This window comes from Tupaia chinensis, unplaced genomic scaffold (assembly GCF_000334495.1).
Source record: "Tupaia chinensis unplaced genomic scaffold, TupChi_1.0 Scaffold000340_1, whole genome shotgun sequence".
Lineage (NCBI taxonomy): Eukaryota > Metazoa > Chordata > Mammalia > Scandentia > Tupaiidae > Tupaia > Tupaia belangeri.
In genome coordinates, this window is record NW_006159834.1 from 2350795 (window position 1) to 2368494 (window position 17700).

A 17700-nucleotide genomic window follows, 5' to 3' on the forward strand; every position below is an offset into this window, starting at 1 on the left:
AATTTTGGTTAAAATGTATGCACTGTTGGGACTTCCCCCCCTTTATTACCTATAACCTCAGTTTAATAGACTGCGTAGTTCTGTTGTGATAATCTGAAGTGCCATTTAATCAAATCGAGTCTTAGGAGCAGTAGAAGGGCACTAAACTTGAATGTGGTTCTGACATTGGCAGTGAAACTTCGTGAACTAATCTTTTGTCTTTGCTGTTACTTCGTTTGTAAAGCTGAAGAATAAAATCAGTGTAAGAGAATGTGTTCCATAAGAATATAAGCTCTCTAAATGACATTTGAAACCCGTGCTATTTCAATGAACAATTTCCTAAATGCTTTTTAATTCTTAAAGATATACTCACATATGGGACATTTACTTTTCAGTAGGTTTCTGTCACCTTTACATGAAAAAAAAGGACTTAGTATTCATCAGCAAGAACGGTTACATGATTTATAAATTTTTGCTCATTATCAAGACATAACTGAGATTTTTGAAGCTTATTTATAGTTATTTCTGAGTCCACTCTAATGTACCAAAATTGTTGTCTTGAAGGGCCAGAAGCATGGATTTTAAATTGCTCATTGTTCTTGTTTTCCTCCATTTTTGCCCTGTAGCATTGGTTGACATTTCATAGAGACTGAGTTGGCACAGGGTCGGAAAATACGTAATTATAAGAATCACCTACTCTCGAATTTCCCATTATATGCTAGTCATGAGTCAGGCAGACTTTTCATAGGTGTTTGGTTTGGAATGAGAAGTTTTCTTCTTCCGTGACCTGTGATTAAACAGTGGCATTTTGGTATATTAAAAGAAGATAGTTTCTGCATAATCCAGCTGTGAATCAGAGCTGGTGAAGCGGTGTAAATCTTTGACTTGTATCATATAAGTAGTAGTATAGGTAATTGAAAATATATTTTAAGATTAAGTACAATACCCCTCCCCTGTTTATTACTCTGTAGCATAAAGCGGGCTAAGTAAAATGTAGCAAGATTCATATTAAGAGAAGCTTTGCTTCACGTAATGCTCCTCAATGGAATTGCAATAAAAAGAAATCCACTGCAGCTACATTTGAATAATTTCTTTTCTTTAATGAGCTATAACCATGAATGTAAATATTTATCAGTTGCTGTAGCATGATGGTAAGGAGAGGAGAGAGATTGTATTTCTCCATAATTGAAAATAAAACTTTCCTTTACAATAGTGTCGGATAATGGCCTTACCTGTTGCATTAACTTTTAAAAATCTTTATGGTTTAAGTGCAATCTTTAATTAACTGACTGGAATTGTGCACCCAACTCCTGACGATAGTTTGTGTTCTTTCTTAGTTACTGCAGTAACTGATACATTTTCCCATTTATAGTTTAGTTTGTGTACTAAAATCTTGTAAAGATACTATCTGTGTTATTCCTCTGTACTGTAAATATAAATGCTGTTATTCCAAAGTTGTGTTTATTGTTGTATTACAACAAGATTGCATTTGCTAGAACACTTTGCTTGTCACTTGGGAGATCAAACACATTAATTTCCCCACAAACTCTTTATAACTTTGGATACCTATACCTTTAGTTGATTTGATATTAGAATGATTGGCTAGAACCAAGATGTCATCTTTTATCTTAAATTTTGAAATGTTTTATATTAATAAGATATTAAAGATACTTCAGTTGAACTTATGAATTCTAAGATATTTTAGATTTCAAGGTATCACCAGGATGATTTTAAATGGCATATTTGTTAAAGAGATTCAGACATTAATTTTATATTCTATTAATTTTTGTATATATTCTACTATATCACTGTATGTTCATTGTCTATATTCTATGCCCAAAGTGGTTTTTTTTTCGCTCCCCATACAGTGTCTCTGTAATGTTTTTACCATTCTTCTAAAGCTACATTCTACCCGCTCAAGGGTGGGTGATCTTCCTGCGAAGTCTTTCCCCCTCCTGACACAAAGTTTGGCATGTGAAAAACACTCAAGTGTTAGTTAAAATTTGAAAAAATAACTTCCTGTTTTCTCTCTGTGAAGTTGAACTAGCCAGAATCTATTCACTGTACTATCTCCTTCTTTGACCCCACATCTTCCTTTCTATATGTAGCCCGAAAAGTTTTGGTTTTCAGTTATTTAAGTTTTCCCTTTCTTTACTCTTTCACTTAGAAAAATCTCAACCACTGTCTCCAAGTGAGTAATGCCATTCTTTTTCTCCAGGCCAGAGTTCCCATTGAACTTCAGTCAATCTTTAATTAATCTCCCAGACATTTCCATTTCGGTACCTGGCAATTTCTCAAACAACCAAACTCAGGATGTTCCTTCTCAATAGTATCTTCTAACTGTGTTTTCTTATTTTGCTCACATTGTTACATTTTTCACAGTCACTATTCATTTGTATCTTTTTAAATTTTATTTATTTATTTTTAGGTTTTTGCTATAGGCACATGCATTTGCAGAAGAGAGACAGAGAGAGGGAAAGTGAGAAATCACTCTCCAGGGCAGGATGGCCATGAGGCAATCTCTTCTCTATTTTCCTCTTGAGATTTTGGGCATGCATGCACAGACACCTGGTATGATTTTCAAGACTCTGGGTCCAGGACTTGAACCACAGGCAGCTGTGTGGGAGTCCAGAGGATGCTACCTGCTGCACCCCATTTTTATGTAAATGTATATATTAAATGTTTTTGCATCTCTCAGAAAATGTTCTGAGTTGTTTTTCCTTTCCCTTATCAATGTTTATGAATCCTTCTCAGTGTGCCGCAAATAGACCCTCTTCAAGACATCTTGGACTGTAAAGTACTGCCAGAGTTTGCCTCTTAAACTGCCAGTCTCTTTATGAATCTCCTTTTACCTAAAACTTCCAAGAGCAACCTATTTAAGTGGTTCTCAAAAATTTATTTTTCTAGAAGAATTTGGTTAATTCTTACTTGAGACCCAAACAAATAAAACATTAACTTCAGAGCTGTTTCAAATGAAAATAATTAAAACCTCTTCTACTTGGGCTTTACCTAAAAGATAACTTCTGGTCACTTCCATAATTTGGGGGGCATTGTAGAATTCAGTTTGAAACCCTTTGGCTTAAGCACAATATTCTTCCTTATTTAGGATTAGGCCCTGTTCTATTCAAACAATTTGTTTACTATGTCCAGTTGTTCCATGTGAATTCCATCTTCCTGTGTTGATTTCTATAATGCTTAGTGCCCAGAATGCTGTTAGACCAATTTTCTGCTTAAATACCATTTATATTTCCAAATGCAGCTAAAGTTTTGCCTCCTCATTGAACATATGAATGAATATTTAGGACATAAAAGTTACATGTATTTTCTCATAATCTATTATATATCTTGAGAGAGTACTACTTTTTTTTTCTCTCTCTTTTTTGGAAATTACTGCTATTCTGAATATACTTATTAGGTAAACATATGTCACCATTTTATACTTATCACATTTTTAAAGCCCTGAGCTGATTGATTTTAAGCATTCCAAATGACTGGGTACAAGATTTTTTTGTTTTTAATTTTATACATTAAAAGCATAAACTTAATATTTATATGACCAAAAAAATTATTTTAAACACACTTCATTATAATCTTTACATTTGTTTTCTCTCAGGACCTGCTGCGTACAATCCTGTTTTAAGGAAATCTTGCCCTATACCTGTATTTGTTAGAACATCAAAGCGGTTTGAAGATTCCAGAGAGATTACTCCTGGTCCAGCAGCATATGAGGTTTGTCGATGATATTTCTCTCTTATAAGTGACAGAAGAATAGAACGCTTTCCATGGAGTACTGAAAATGTACACATTTAAATCCTTTCCATATATTTTATTCCTATTATTGATTAATCAAAATCTATTTGCTAAGAAATACAGTCATGAAGACATACGCTGCCACTTTAAAAAAGAATATGGCATATTTAATTTGATACTTTATATATATTATATCCTCTTCAGCATTTATAGATTTAATTTAATTACATTCCTGAAACTTTTAAAAGTTTACTTGTGTGTATATAAATATATCTTGAACTCTAGTGTTTATTGAAATTGTGAGTTTTTTAGAGGACTGAAGAAAAAGCCCTATGGATTTAATAAGATTTAATAAATCAAGTATTGATATTTTATTTTCTTTTTAATAAGCATGGATGCTGTGGTTTAGATACATACCAAATGAATGTCTCTTTTAAGCTGTGGATTTTCTGATGATAAGGAGTAAACCTGCAGGGTATTAGAGGTTGTGTTCATAGTGGACCTTTTTATTCCCTCCTTTAAGAGTTAGAGACTAGTGGATGGCATAATGGTTACGTCACTGGACTCCCATGTAGTTGACCATGGTTTGAGTCCCAGACCTGGTAGCTTGAAACTCACGCTAGGCGCATGTGTGTGTGTGCCCAAAGTCCTGAGAGGAGAATGGAGGAGAAGGGATTGCAGGGTAGCCATCCCTTCTGGGAGGTGATTTATTGCTTTCTGTCTCTCTTTCTTGCTCTGTCTCTCCAGCAAGCACATGTGCCTATAGCAAAAATCTCTCTTTAAAAAAAAAAAAAAAAGAGTTAGGATCAAATAGGGCCCCTCATTCCAACCCTACTATTTAAAATGAAATATTTATACGAACTTATAGCAGTTAACTTAAGGGTTAATTCTGAGTGCAAATTAAAATGAATGTTCTTGTTAGGGTTAGTTAATAACAGTCTATTTTTATTGAATGAATGTTTTTCTATTTATTTAAAATGTCAGACTCTAAATAATTTTTTAGCATCTGTCAAAGACAGCTTTATAATATACTATTGGGAAATAGAAAGAAAAGAAAATGAAAAACCGAAGATTATTTTATTTGTTGGTTGTTGATTCCTCCAAAGATGGCCACTAATTCCTTGTGATTAAGCAAAACTAACTTTATTAGGCCTACTTTAGAAAGGGACAATCTGCCAAAGAGTTTTAGTAAAGTAAAAATAAGGTGAGGTCAAAGGAGTATATTTATAAGGTTTTAGAATCTGGGCTGGGTGATTTAAGGCAAGTCTTGCAAACAAGGACTTGGTTGGGATTGGGCAAAGGTTATAGTGTTATTTACTTTGGGTTGGTGGGCACAGTGAGGAAGGCGTTTGAAACAAGTATTGATGATTAAGCTACTAGTCTTAGTAAGCTGAGTATTTTTGTTGTTCATAGTCTGATCATATTAAATCATATTAAATCTTAAGATGACCACTTTTTCCTCCTCTTAACAACAGACTTTCATGGTATCTAAAAATAATAAATGCCAGCAAGTCTATAGTATTTTTCATTTTGCAATGTGTTTTTCTTAAAGGATATATCTCTAGTCTATGTATCAATAGCATTTAAAGATGTTCTTGCTTTTTTTAAACCAATATTTTACAAATGTGTTATTATATTTATGCTTTGCCATAGTAATTTATTATGGAAAATTGTTTGTCATGTCAAGAAAAAGCACTTAGAGATTTAATAATGATATTTATTATGATATTGCCTGATATTTTATACTAATACATTTTAAAATGCAAGGTAACTTTTCTATACATAATTAAGACTGTAAGTTTTGTTTTTGTCTTCTCCACACCATTTGTTTCTTTTAATTGAAAATATTTTTGACAAATAATTTTCTTTCACAATCTTCCTTCTTTTAAGAAAAACTACTTTTTGAAAAGAATTATTTTGGAACCAGCAGTTGGTGTATTGGCTATGTCGCTTGACTCCCATGTAGTTGACTGTGGTTTGAGTTCCAGACCCAGTGGCTTAAACTCATGCTGGGTGTGTGTGCATGTGTGCCCAAGATCCCAAGAGGAGAATGGAGAAGGGATTGCAGAGTGGCCATCACCCCGGGGGGTGGGGAGTGATTTCTCCCTTTCTATCTCTCGGTCTCTCTCTGACTTTCTGGCGAACACACGTGCCCTATAGCAAAAACCTCTCTTAAAAATAAAAAAATTACTTTGTGTTTATTTATTTATTTTTTTGCTGGACCAGAGATGGAGAGAGAGAGAAACTGAGAAAGCAAGTCACCAGGTCTGGGACTCAAACCACAGTCAGCTGTGTGGGGAGTCCAGCACCCTTAACCATCATGCCACCTGTCAGCCCCAAGAAAAACTACTTTTAAGACAATAAGCTGATATACTCCTGGATCCCTTTATTATAACTTTCTCATATATTTTGACATGTCCTTCCGTGACTAAAAAGTTTAAGTTGATGCTCCTTTGAGTCTATTTGCCTTCCAAACTTTATTATTATTATTTTTTACAAAAAGAGATGGTTCAAGAAATTTATGATGATTTAACATTGAAATTGGATTCTACTTGGAAAGTACTTGAATGTGGAAGCTCTCTGCCACCCAATAGTTAAACATTTTCAGTGTTTCCTCCCCACTGTCCAATGCTAGTGGTCTTTACAGTGATATTTGTAAATAACTAGAGCTCTCTTAAATTGCACACGCATTCGCAAAGTCTGCTTGCCATTTTCATTTGTTGGTGAATTCTCTTTTATCATAAGCAGAATGAGTTTTCTCCTCTTTTTTTTTTTTTTTGAGGGGTTGTCAGAGCTGTTATTAGAATAAGTCCTTTCTTTGTCCATTTTATTTCAAATACTAGCTAATCTGATTTTTTCCTTTGTTCCTCCTTGCTTTGACATTTTTTTGGTTTAATGTTTACTGATCCTTTGGAAGATCTAATGAAAGCTAAGAGCAAAAATGCACGTATGCTCATAACTGCATGCAATTTTAGAATGCTTATTAATTTACAAAAGCTCACTTATGATTCTAATCAAGAACTCCCAATATTACATGCAGAGCTCCAAGGGCAAAGATCATTTCATTTTATGTTATTTCAGTTTCAACTGTAGAGTCTGTAGTATATCAAAAATATTTATTGAATAGATGAACAAAATAAATCATCTTTAGGTATTCTTTTCATAAATCACTAATCTTTACCTATAAATAAAGTTTTTCTAATTAGTTCCCAGTGAAAATTATATTTAAATATATATTTCTTTTAAAGTAGCAGTTAAGTTTTATGGTTTCATTCCCATTCTCTTGTTGAATAAGTCTTCTGACTAAAAATATGTTTTTGAGATTTAGAAAAAGATTCACAATAATATGCAGAAATTTAAACTAGACAATTATTATGTGAGAATGTAAAGAAAGTCAAATAGAAACTTCAAGGAATTTAACTTTATAAAATCCTTTATTTAGGGGTCAGTAGGTGGCATAGTGGGTGTGGCACTGGACTCCCACATGACTGACTATAGTTCTAGCCCTAGACCCAATGGCTTGAAACTCCCAATCAGAGCATGTGTGTGCATGCCCAAAATCCTGAAAGGAAAGTGGAGAAGAAGGGATTAGGGCATGGCCAGCTCCACTGCTGGGGGCAATTTCTCACTTTCTCTCTCCGTATCTCCAGTGGGGACATGCACTCTATAGCAAAAGTTCTTCTCTGAAAAAAAAGAGTTAATTTAAGTATTATACAAAAATTTAAATACATCTTAAAAAATGTACAGTAGAGCTTCCTCAGCCGGCGCTCACCGAGGAGCAGGCATGTTCAGCTCGAGCGCCAAGATCGTGAAGCCCAATGGCGAGAAGCTGGATGAGTTCGAGTGGGGCATCTCCTAGGCCCTGTTGGAGCTGGAGATGAACTCGGACCTGAAGGCACAGCTCAGGGAGCTGAACATCACGGCGTCCCAGGAAATTGAAGTTGGTGGTGGTCGGATAATCATTGTTCCTGTCCCTCAACTAAAGTCCTTCTAGAAGATCCAAGGGCAGCTCATTCGCGAGCTGGAGAAGAAGTTCAGTGGGAAGCACATGGTCTTTATTGCTCAGAGGAGAATTCTGCTTAAGCCAACTCAAAAAAGCCATCTGAAAAATAAGCAAAAGTGTCCCAGAAGCCGCACCCTGACCGCCGTGCACGACGCCATCCTGGAGGACCAAGGTCCACCTGGACAAAGCCCAGCAGAAAAACGTGGAGCACAAGGTTGAAACTTTCTCTGGTATCTATAAGAAGCTCATGGGCAAGGATGTTAACTTTGAATTCCGAGTTTCAGTTGTGAAGAAAATGACTAAATAAAGTACCCTTACAGTAAAAAATAAAATAAAATAAAATAAAATAAAATAAAAAGAAGAAAATGCACAGTAGAACAAATTTAGCATAGTTAATTTTACTTAAACTTTCATTCAAATATTACAGAAATTAATAAATACACAAAAAGCAAGTTCTACAAAAATTAAATGAAAGATCATAAAAGCAGTTTATTTAAAGTATTTTGTTATCAGATTCCTTATTATTTAAAAAGCCTTTAATTCTAGGTGATTTTGAAGAGCTAATTAGTAGGTATTGTTTATTTGGAAATTACAGAATAGAATAATTTTGTACAATAGGGGAAAAATACATTAACATACATGTGATATAATTATATTTTTATCAAAAACTAAACATTTGGGGAACCAGCAGATGGTGTAGCGGTTATGTTGCTGGACTCCCACATGGCCAACTGCAGTTCACGTCTTGGATCCTGTGACTTGAAACTCATGCCAGGCATTTGTGCATGCACACCCAAGATCCCAGGAGGAGAATGGAGGAGAAAGGATTGTGATGTGGCCATCCCACTGCGATTTGAGTTCTCACTTTCCTTCTCACTGTTTCTGTCTCTTTCTTTCTCTGGCAAGTGAACGTGCCCTATGGTACAAACCTCAAACAAACAAACAAACAAATAAATAAATAAATATTTTCCCTCCCCTCCTTTTTTACATATTCTCAGAAAATAAAACTTGAAATAATAGCCAGATAGTTTATTCAATGAGTACTCCATGATATATTTAAAAAGTTACCTATGGTTTTCAAGTTTTTAATACCATAAATATCTCTATAAAGCTAATCTCATACCTAATATTTTTTCCTAGGTTTGTTATACCCTAAGGGAAAATTCCTAGAATTACTGGTAAATAAGAGCTTGGATCTTCTAAGGCATTCACTACATATTTGTAAATTTTTTCCAAAATTATCTTTAGGTAATTCTTTGATAACTTCTCATATTTGTTAAATGATTATTAGCATATTTAAGTTGTTTTCTTTGCCAAGTGAATTTTTGTACATTTTATTTTTCCAAAAAAACCATTTTGGGGACCAGCAGGTGCTGGATTCTCCCAAGGCTGATTGCAGTGTGAATCCTAGACCTAGCAGCTTAAAAATCATGCCAGGCACATGTGTGCTTATGCCCAAAATGCTAAGGGAAAAATGGAGAAGAAGGGGTTGCTGCATGGCCATGCCCCCTGCAGGGTGAGTTGCCATGCCCCCTGGAGGGTGAGTTCTCACTTCCCTTCTCTCTCTTGCAAGCACATATACCCTACAGCAAAAATAAATTAAATTTTAAAAGACTTTTTTTTTTTTTAAAGTTTTTTTGTCATAGGGCCCATGTGCAGAGAGAGACAGCTTTCTCAACCAGTAATTGAGGTAATCTATTTGCCGAAGTTTCCTGTGGGGCTAACTGACCTTCAGGATCTGCATTCTTTGTCTGGTGCCTCTGGGCCAGGAATACCATGACCTTGTGCTGCGGAGTGTAGTGTATCTAGGTGACTCACTGCTGTAAGCCGCGTCCTGTGAGCACACAGTTTCTCATGAATGCGCTGCTCTTCTGTGTCTTTGGGCCTATGTTCTGACTACCTGTTTATTGCAACTCTGTCTCCCATCTCAGTAACAGCCAGTTCCAAGCCTGACTCCTCTTCAGGTCTGATGTGCTTCTTCCCTTAGCCTTCACTGCAGTATTCCCTCTGACTAGAAACCGGCCCTGGGTAGAGTAACCATTTGTCACCGATTCTGTCATTTGTGTTGATCGAGTCATTCTTGGGGCAGTTGATACTGGCCTGCTTCCATTCATGTGCAACAATTCTACCCTAAAAGAAAGAGATATGGCTACAAAAAAGGTTATGATTTCACTTACAGTCTCAGCGTCCCAAGTTTTGTTATTTGCCTTGACCTTTTCTTTTCCTTCTTAGTGCCTTTATTTCTTAGCTCTGGGGAAAGCTATAAGGAACAAACATTAATGTGATTATATATAAATAAATTAACTGCCACAGATGTAAACTAATGTTGCTGGTGTTCAACCAGGGTTGCTTCGACAGGCTTGAACCCCTAAACTGCTTATCAGATTCGTTATGGAAAGAGATTTTAGTGACTTTCTTCTACAATGGTTTGAAATGTTGCACTTTAGAGCAGATCATTCTTATTAGTTTGTATAATCATTACACATCAGGAATCCTGCATTTTATATAGATATGTCTACATATTGACTACTCTTGGGAGTCTTACAGTAGTCCTGACTTACCCAAACAGATTCATCTTTTTGCCCTGACGACTAGAATAGGCCATTTTCTGGATACCTCTTTTTTCTGATGGCCTTACGGTCTGAAAAAATAGTCTGTTTGTGTTCTGAAAAACATTAATTTCTTGATCATTGACTCTAATATGGTAGCTCAAACTTAATTATCATGAGTCTGAAATATGTAAGTCACTTTGAATAGCTGTTGTCAGTAAATGTAAAAAAAATCAATTACTCTAATTTACTGGGAAAAAACGTGATATAGTATTCACCTTGTAAAAGTAAGGTGCTACTTTTGTATTCCTAATTATTGGAAACTATATTTAAAAAGTGCTGCTCTAGATAAAGTGATATTGCTTCAGTAACTGCTTTATTGATTTAAATATCCTTGAAGCGTAAAATTAGTTTTAATTGCCTCCGAGGCTGAAATATTAGTGATTATTTTAGAGAAATTATTTCCAATTATAGGACAAAAGAAAGATGGAAAATTTCTTTTAAGTATTATTTTGTGCAATATAAAATTATGAAGAGAAAGGTGTACATGGCTTCGGAGTTTTCTCTTCCTGTGACATTTTAACATAGCAAAGTTATCAAACTGAATTGCCTTTTTAACTTCTTGAGAACTGAACAAGTATGACTTTCTTTTGAAATACTTAGTCTTAAATAAAATTAAATAGTTTACTAAACAGTCTTAAAGGTGATTTTGTTCAGTATTACGAATACTAGTGTTCCACACATTTCTACAGTTGGAATTGTGGTATTATTTAATCTTGTTATTGTGCCTTATATTTTACTAAATTTTCATTAACATTTTTTTCTTGCAAAAATGAGAAACATCTTCCCAAAGTTTTCTAGCAAATGCACTGTTTAATATTTATATATAAATAGGTTATCAATTTACTTCTCATTAAAAGTTACAATCATGGTTGTTTTGTATGTAAGATAGCAAATATCAATTATTTATCAATTATTTCAACATTTCTCCCTTGTAATAATAATTAACATTTACCCTATAGAGAGGGAAAAAAAAAAGAAGTAAATCTCCTAAATGCACTTCACACATTTGCCAGTTTTTATTTATTTAATTTTTAAAATTATTATTTTATTTAACTTTATTATTATTTTCTAGTTTGTTCAGAGAGAGACAGAGAAAGAGAGAGAGAAAGTGAGAAAGCAAGCCACCAGGTCCAGGACTTGAACTGCAGTTGGCCATGTGGGAGTTCAGCACATTTAACCACCACACATCTGCTGGTTCCATATGACAGTTTTAAATAACACTTTCTTCAACATGTGACACATGCTGCTTCATATTTGGCTAAAATATATTTATGGTTATTATATGTAAATATAGGAATGTTTATTAGTTCATTGCTTTCTTGATGAGAAAAAAAAGATAGAGACCTAGCTTGTTATGAATAAAAATAATTTCACGTTATTTGTGTTAAAACATGTATGCATTGCTCTCAATCTTACACTGTTTTCTTTGTGATGGGCAAAGGTTGAAGAGTAAAAACCATCATCAGACAGCACGTGTGTTCAGTACTGAAGGAACAAGCACTCGGGCTTTAGAATTATTTTCTATTTCTATAGCACACAATAGATTAGTTAGTAAGACTAATTTTTTGTTTTTGGTCTCTAAAATCATATGCATGTTATTTAACTTTATTATTATTTTCTAGTTTGTTCAGAGAGAGACAGAGAAAGAGAGAGAGAAAGTGAGAAAGCAAGCCACCAGGTCCAGGACTTGAACTGCAGTTGGCCATGTGGGAGTTCAGCACATTTAACCACCACACATCTGCTGGTTCCATATGACAGTTTTAAATAACACTTTCTTCAACATGTGACACATGCTGCTTCATATTTGGCTAAAATATATTTATGGTTATTATATGTAAATATAGGAATGTTTATTAGTTCATTGCTTTCTTGATGAGAAAAAAAAGATAGAGACCTAGCTTGTTATGAATAAAAATAATTTCACGTTATTTGTGTTAAAACATGTATGCATTGCTCTCAATCTTACACTGTTTTCTTTGTGATGGGCAAAGGTTGAAGAGTAAAAACCATCATCAGACAGCACGTGTGTTCAGTACTGAAGGAACAAGCACTCGGGCTTTAGAATTATTTTCTATTTCTATAGCACACAATAGATTAGTTAGTAAGACTAATTTTTTGTTTTTGGTCTCTAAAATCATATGCATGTGTCTTTTGAGTCTCTGTCCAGAGTGCAGGAAAGGTTTTAGATGAGATATCCTGATATGATGAATAAATAGTTAATAAGTATTTGTGAAATGGGTAAATTTGGTGCTAGTTTATCCTATGGTAATAAATCTTTAATTTTCTTCACTATTCTTTGAGATTCTTACTATCTTCATTTCTATCCATGCAGTAATTTTATTTGACTTCAGAAAGATCGGAGATGTGTGGTCTATATTTCTGAGATAATCTGATACCCATTGGACATAAGTAAGATCTCACATTGTCTTATTAAAAACCTTGATATCATTATCATTTTCCAAAAAAACCGAATTGGCTATAATTGAACCTAGGTGATTGATCAGTATTTATTCATATAATTCCCCTCTCTCTTTTATAACTACTTAGTAACTTGATACAAATAGTAGATTTTAAAAAAGCAGATTTTTGGAATTCTTAATTATCTTAATTTAGCTAAACCAACTTTCAGAAATCTGTTAAAGATTTGGATTTTAAACAAGTATTTGGTCAAATTATATCCAACTATTTTAATTAAGGTTACAAGTAAAACCAAGAAATACTAGATTGCTAGCTTGAACAAGTTTTTTACTATATAAAGGACTGCTTTTAGATCATAATATTTGGGAGTTGAAGAATATTGGAATGTTACTAATTAGTTCTCTCATATACTCTTTAATTTTATTCTTTTATTGAACATTTACAGCACACCAAGGACTAAGTTAGGCACTGTAAAGGAAGCACTTTGGTAAAAAAAATAAACTTTGACTATATACCAAGTTTTCTCTTTTGATGTTACGTCTAATATATGTAAAAGGTACCTTTTTAGACTCACCTCTCACTACACAATCAGGAGAAGAGAAAAGGCTGAGACTCTTCAGCTGTAGTGCATGTATTTCCACTTACTCCCTATTCTTGATTTAAATGAGAGAGCATATTAAATGTGAAGTATGTAATTACAAAATGAAAATTTACATTTGAAAAATTAGCCATATAGATTAAGCTTAGAGAAAAAAATAAATATCAATTTATAACATTAACTGCAATGCATTTACTACCCTCTTATACTTTATCGAATTGGAGGAAAGATTCTTATTTAAAATTATGATTTAAAAATCACCAAGGAAATGAGAATATTATTTGTCAACCAATGAGTTTAATACTGTCAAAATTAGAAGGCGAAGAGCCGGGGAGAGTATGTGAATGAATACTCACTACAGCTAATAAACTGGTCATCTCCCCGTTTGTTCCCAAAAGCTGATATCCCGGATTTTATCCTACGGCAGGAAGTTGGAAGATTCTTCTCTGAGGAATTGATCAGTGTTAGAGAAAGAAAGGCAAAAGCAACTTTAAAGTACTGACATCGGCATTTTGCTATGAAGTGGTTGAGCCACATTGTCCAAGATTTAGTTCGAGAAGCCCCAGTCATTTCCAGAAAGCTTCCAATTAACTTTTAGTGTCTTCAGAGAATGGGGCGAAAAAAAAACATAACAAGGACCAATAGACATTTGAGTCCAATTAAAAGATGGGGGGCAGAAAAGAAGAAAAACAAAAGCATTTTGGAAGAAACACAGATCATTCAGGGAGAAAAAAACTTGAAATAATCCAACATTAATGATTTTTGGACGGGACACTCTATACGTGACATGAGAGTATTCGATGGATTTTACTTTTGTAGGGAGTGCTTGAGAGGACTGAGTTCTCTCACCTGAAATAAGTAACATGCTTTTGCTTCTATTCTTTCCCTCAAACAGTCCACATTCTCTGACCTCAATTATAATTCAGGTTGAATCATATAAAATGACAAGTTTTGAGGGTCAACAATGTAAATATTGGCAATTTCATATGGTTTGCCTTAACACTTCCATTTTCTGTTATACATCTGTCAGCCAAACTGTTTCTTTGTCATTTTTCATCATTAAAGTAAAATTCCCATTGGTTGTCAGAAAAGTCATGCTATGTTTTTTCCTGTTTTTCTATGCAAAAATGTGTCATGACTTTTCCAATGACCCAATATTAGAATTGTGATTATAGTTGCTATTGTTTTTCCCATAAGGTGTGTGCACTCTGCAGAGAGACAGAAAGAAAGATAACAGAGAGAAAGCACCCCCCAAGGGGCTTGGCCACCTGCAATCCTTTCTTTTTAATTTCTCTATGCTCTTGGGATCGTGGACACATACACATACACACCCAGATTGTTTTTCAAGTCACTGGATCCAGGACTCAAACCACAAGATTGGCCATGTGGGATCTAGCTGCCTTAACCACTAAGTCATGGGTTGGCCCCAGTTACTCTCCTTTTTTAGCTGAGTGGAAGATGATCTTGGAGTTGGGGAAGGCATAGAAACCTTTTAAGTTAGTGTACAGGTACTAATTAGTTGTATATGATTATTACTGTCATGATTTCATAGTGGTCCCTGTTAGAAAACAAACAAACTAACAAAAATTCATTCTAAATACCTGTTAAAAGTACACATAGTTGGGAACCAGCAGTTTGTGTAATGGCTATGTCGCTGGACTCCCACGTGGTCGACCGCGGTTCGCGTCCCGGACTCGGTGGCTTAAAACTCACGCCACGCGCATGTGCGTGCGTGCCCAAGATCCCGGGAGGAGAATGGAGGAGAAGGGATTGCGGTGTGACCATTCCCCCTGGGGGGTGATTTCTTGCTTTCTGTCTCTATGTCTGTCTCTGTCTGTCTGGCGAGCGCACGCGCCCTATAGTGAAAAACAAAACAAAACAAAACAAAAAAACCTCTCAAAAAAAAAAAAAAAAGTACACATATTTGGGCCAGCAGGTGGTGTGGTGGTCAAGGTGCTGGATCTCATATGGCTGATTCCATAGTTGGAGTCCTGGAACTGACAGCTTGAAAAGCATGCTGGGTACGTGTGTGCACACCCCAAATCCTGAGAAGAATGGAGAAGGCATTGTGGCATGGCCATCCCCCTGAGAGGGGGTGCTTTCTCAATTTCTCTCTCTCTGCCTTTGTCTCTCTCTCTCTCTCAGTCTAGCGCACACTCCCTATGGCAAAAATCTTTATATGTTATATATAAAAATATGTATTACATATTATATATAAAATCTTATATATAAATCTTTATATAATTTGTGTGTGTGTGATATGTGTGTGTGTGTGTGTGTGTGTGTGTACATAATATATAATGATGTACATGTTAGTTTTTCCTGATTTTTAAAGAAAATTTTATATGTACAATATTTTTGTTTTAACTGGCCAGGGGTGTGTATGCTTGCCAGAGAGAGAAGTAGAGAAAGAGAGAAGCAAGCACCTCCCTCAGTGGGGTGTGCTTATACTGTCATCCCTTCTCTGCCATTTCTCTGTGCTGTAGGGATTTGGGGCATGCACACATATGTGTCCAGGGTGTTTTGGAAGCTGCCAGGGCCAGATTCAATCTGTAGGTGGCATGTGGGCTCTGGCTCCCTTAACCACTAGGCCGCGGGGCTGGCTCTATACCTACAATTTTAACGAGAACTGAAACAATCTCCTACTCTGAAAAAGATGTCTGTTCTAAGAGTAGGCTCAGATACATATAAACTAAAATGCAAAATAATTACAGAAATTTCCTTCTCTGTCATGTAAAAGGAAGGCATCCCAGGACTCAAATGGAGGCTCTGTGAAGTCACCGACAACCTGGGCTTCAGGCAGCTCACCACTTAGCAAGCCTGGTTGTGTGGTGAAATCCTGGCTTATGAGGGCTATTCTAGGCATCCACGTTCTATGTTCCATGAAGGAGGGAAAGGAGAGAATTATTCGGCTTCTTTTGAAGGAAGTAACCCCAAATTTGCCACAAAGAGTTACTTTTGTAATTGGATAACAATCGACAGTATTTCTGGAAACATGGCCACTTCTGGCTGGAAAGGGCCCAGTTATAAGTCGTGATATTAAAAGCAATTAGCAATCTCTGCTACATATGCTTTGAAAAATACAGGTACATACTAAAAGTGTTAAAGACAACTATTAAATCTGGCTTTATAAACTATAGAAAACTGGTCAGGCTATTACAATGTAGTTGTCATTTGTTTTTTTCATGATTAAATTGTTATAATAGGTATAATTGGTTCTGCCTCATCTGCTATGAAATGGTAGTATTATTAAAAACAGTAAATGCCGTGTCCTACCACTCAGCTGTTCAATACATCAAACCATTTCCGAGTCCCTTTAACACACTTTTACCGAGGAGGAAACAGTCTTCAGTTGCAAAGAGCATTTTACGGTTTATGAGCAGATAGTGCCTGACTGTCCATTAGGAATTTTGCTTTAGGAGAATATTCATCTTGAATCAAACGCTTCAGTAATTGACTTTAAAGAAAAAAAATTTACCTCATTTATAATTTTGAAAAAGTAAATAATTGGAGAGCCACTAATCTAAATTTGTTACGGCTTTACATTGAAACAGCTGTTTCATTCAGGAAGTTGTTCGTATGAGGAACTGTCAGCCCATTCTTACTCTCTAATGGGAGTACTAAGATACGAAAGAAATCATCCTGGAATTCAAAAATGTGAGGTTTTGTCTATTCTGATTAGAAGGGAAACAAGCCACTTGCCTTAGGATTTAACAACCTTGTGGCAATGTAGCTAAGGCTTTTAAATTAATTAATTTATCAAAGCTTAGAATTTTAGAATCTGTGGAAACTTTAGAGAATATATCCTTCAGTACTGTCATTTTATAGTTGAGGCACTGAGAGCTGCAAAGTTTAAGTGACTTGGCAAGGTCACAGTAATGAGCTAGTGGCAGTTGCCGAAACCAGGCTGAAGGTTTTATTGCCTTGTAATCTGGTGCATTCCTCCACCCTCTCTCTCCTGCCCCCCTCCCACTTCCCTAACTCTGCTTTTTTGTATTTTATTAGCATTAAAGTATTTGTTTGTCATACAGGGTTCAGATGTAGAAAAAAAGAAAATTTGTCTGCCTTGGCAAAAACGAACTTATTCAAGGAAAAAAGGTGCTTATAATATTATTGAAAAAGAAGAAGTAGGGAAAAAAAAACTGGACTTGGAGAAATAATGGGCAGAGCAGCGTGAGCTAGCCCAGCAGAGGAGCTGCAGCTGTTGCCACATTTCTCTCCCATCCTTAAAACTAGTGCGTAGACCTGGAATGCTGGTGGGTAGGCCGTCATCACTAACCATTAAGTGCCACTCAGTGGCCAACACTACTGAATGGAGACTCGAATATTGCGACAGAAAA

At 35.3% G+C, this 17700-nt stretch overlaps 1 protein-coding gene and 1 pseudogene across 1 annotated transcript in view; both read left to right on the top strand.

Moving 5' to 3' along the window:
- STPG2 (sperm tail PG-rich repeat containing 2) overlaps positions 1–17700 on the top strand; it is a 404777-nt gene that overhangs the window by 225356 nt on the left and 161721 nt on the right. The window contains exon 12 of the mRNA XM_006152182.1: positions 3593–3708. Coding sequence (XP_006152244.1) covers positions 3593–3708 — 116 coding nt within the window. The remainder of the gene's footprint in view (positions 1–3592; positions 3709–17700) is intronic.
- LOC102491597 (40S ribosomal protein S7 pseudogene) lies at positions 7487–8039 on the top strand (annotated as a pseudogene).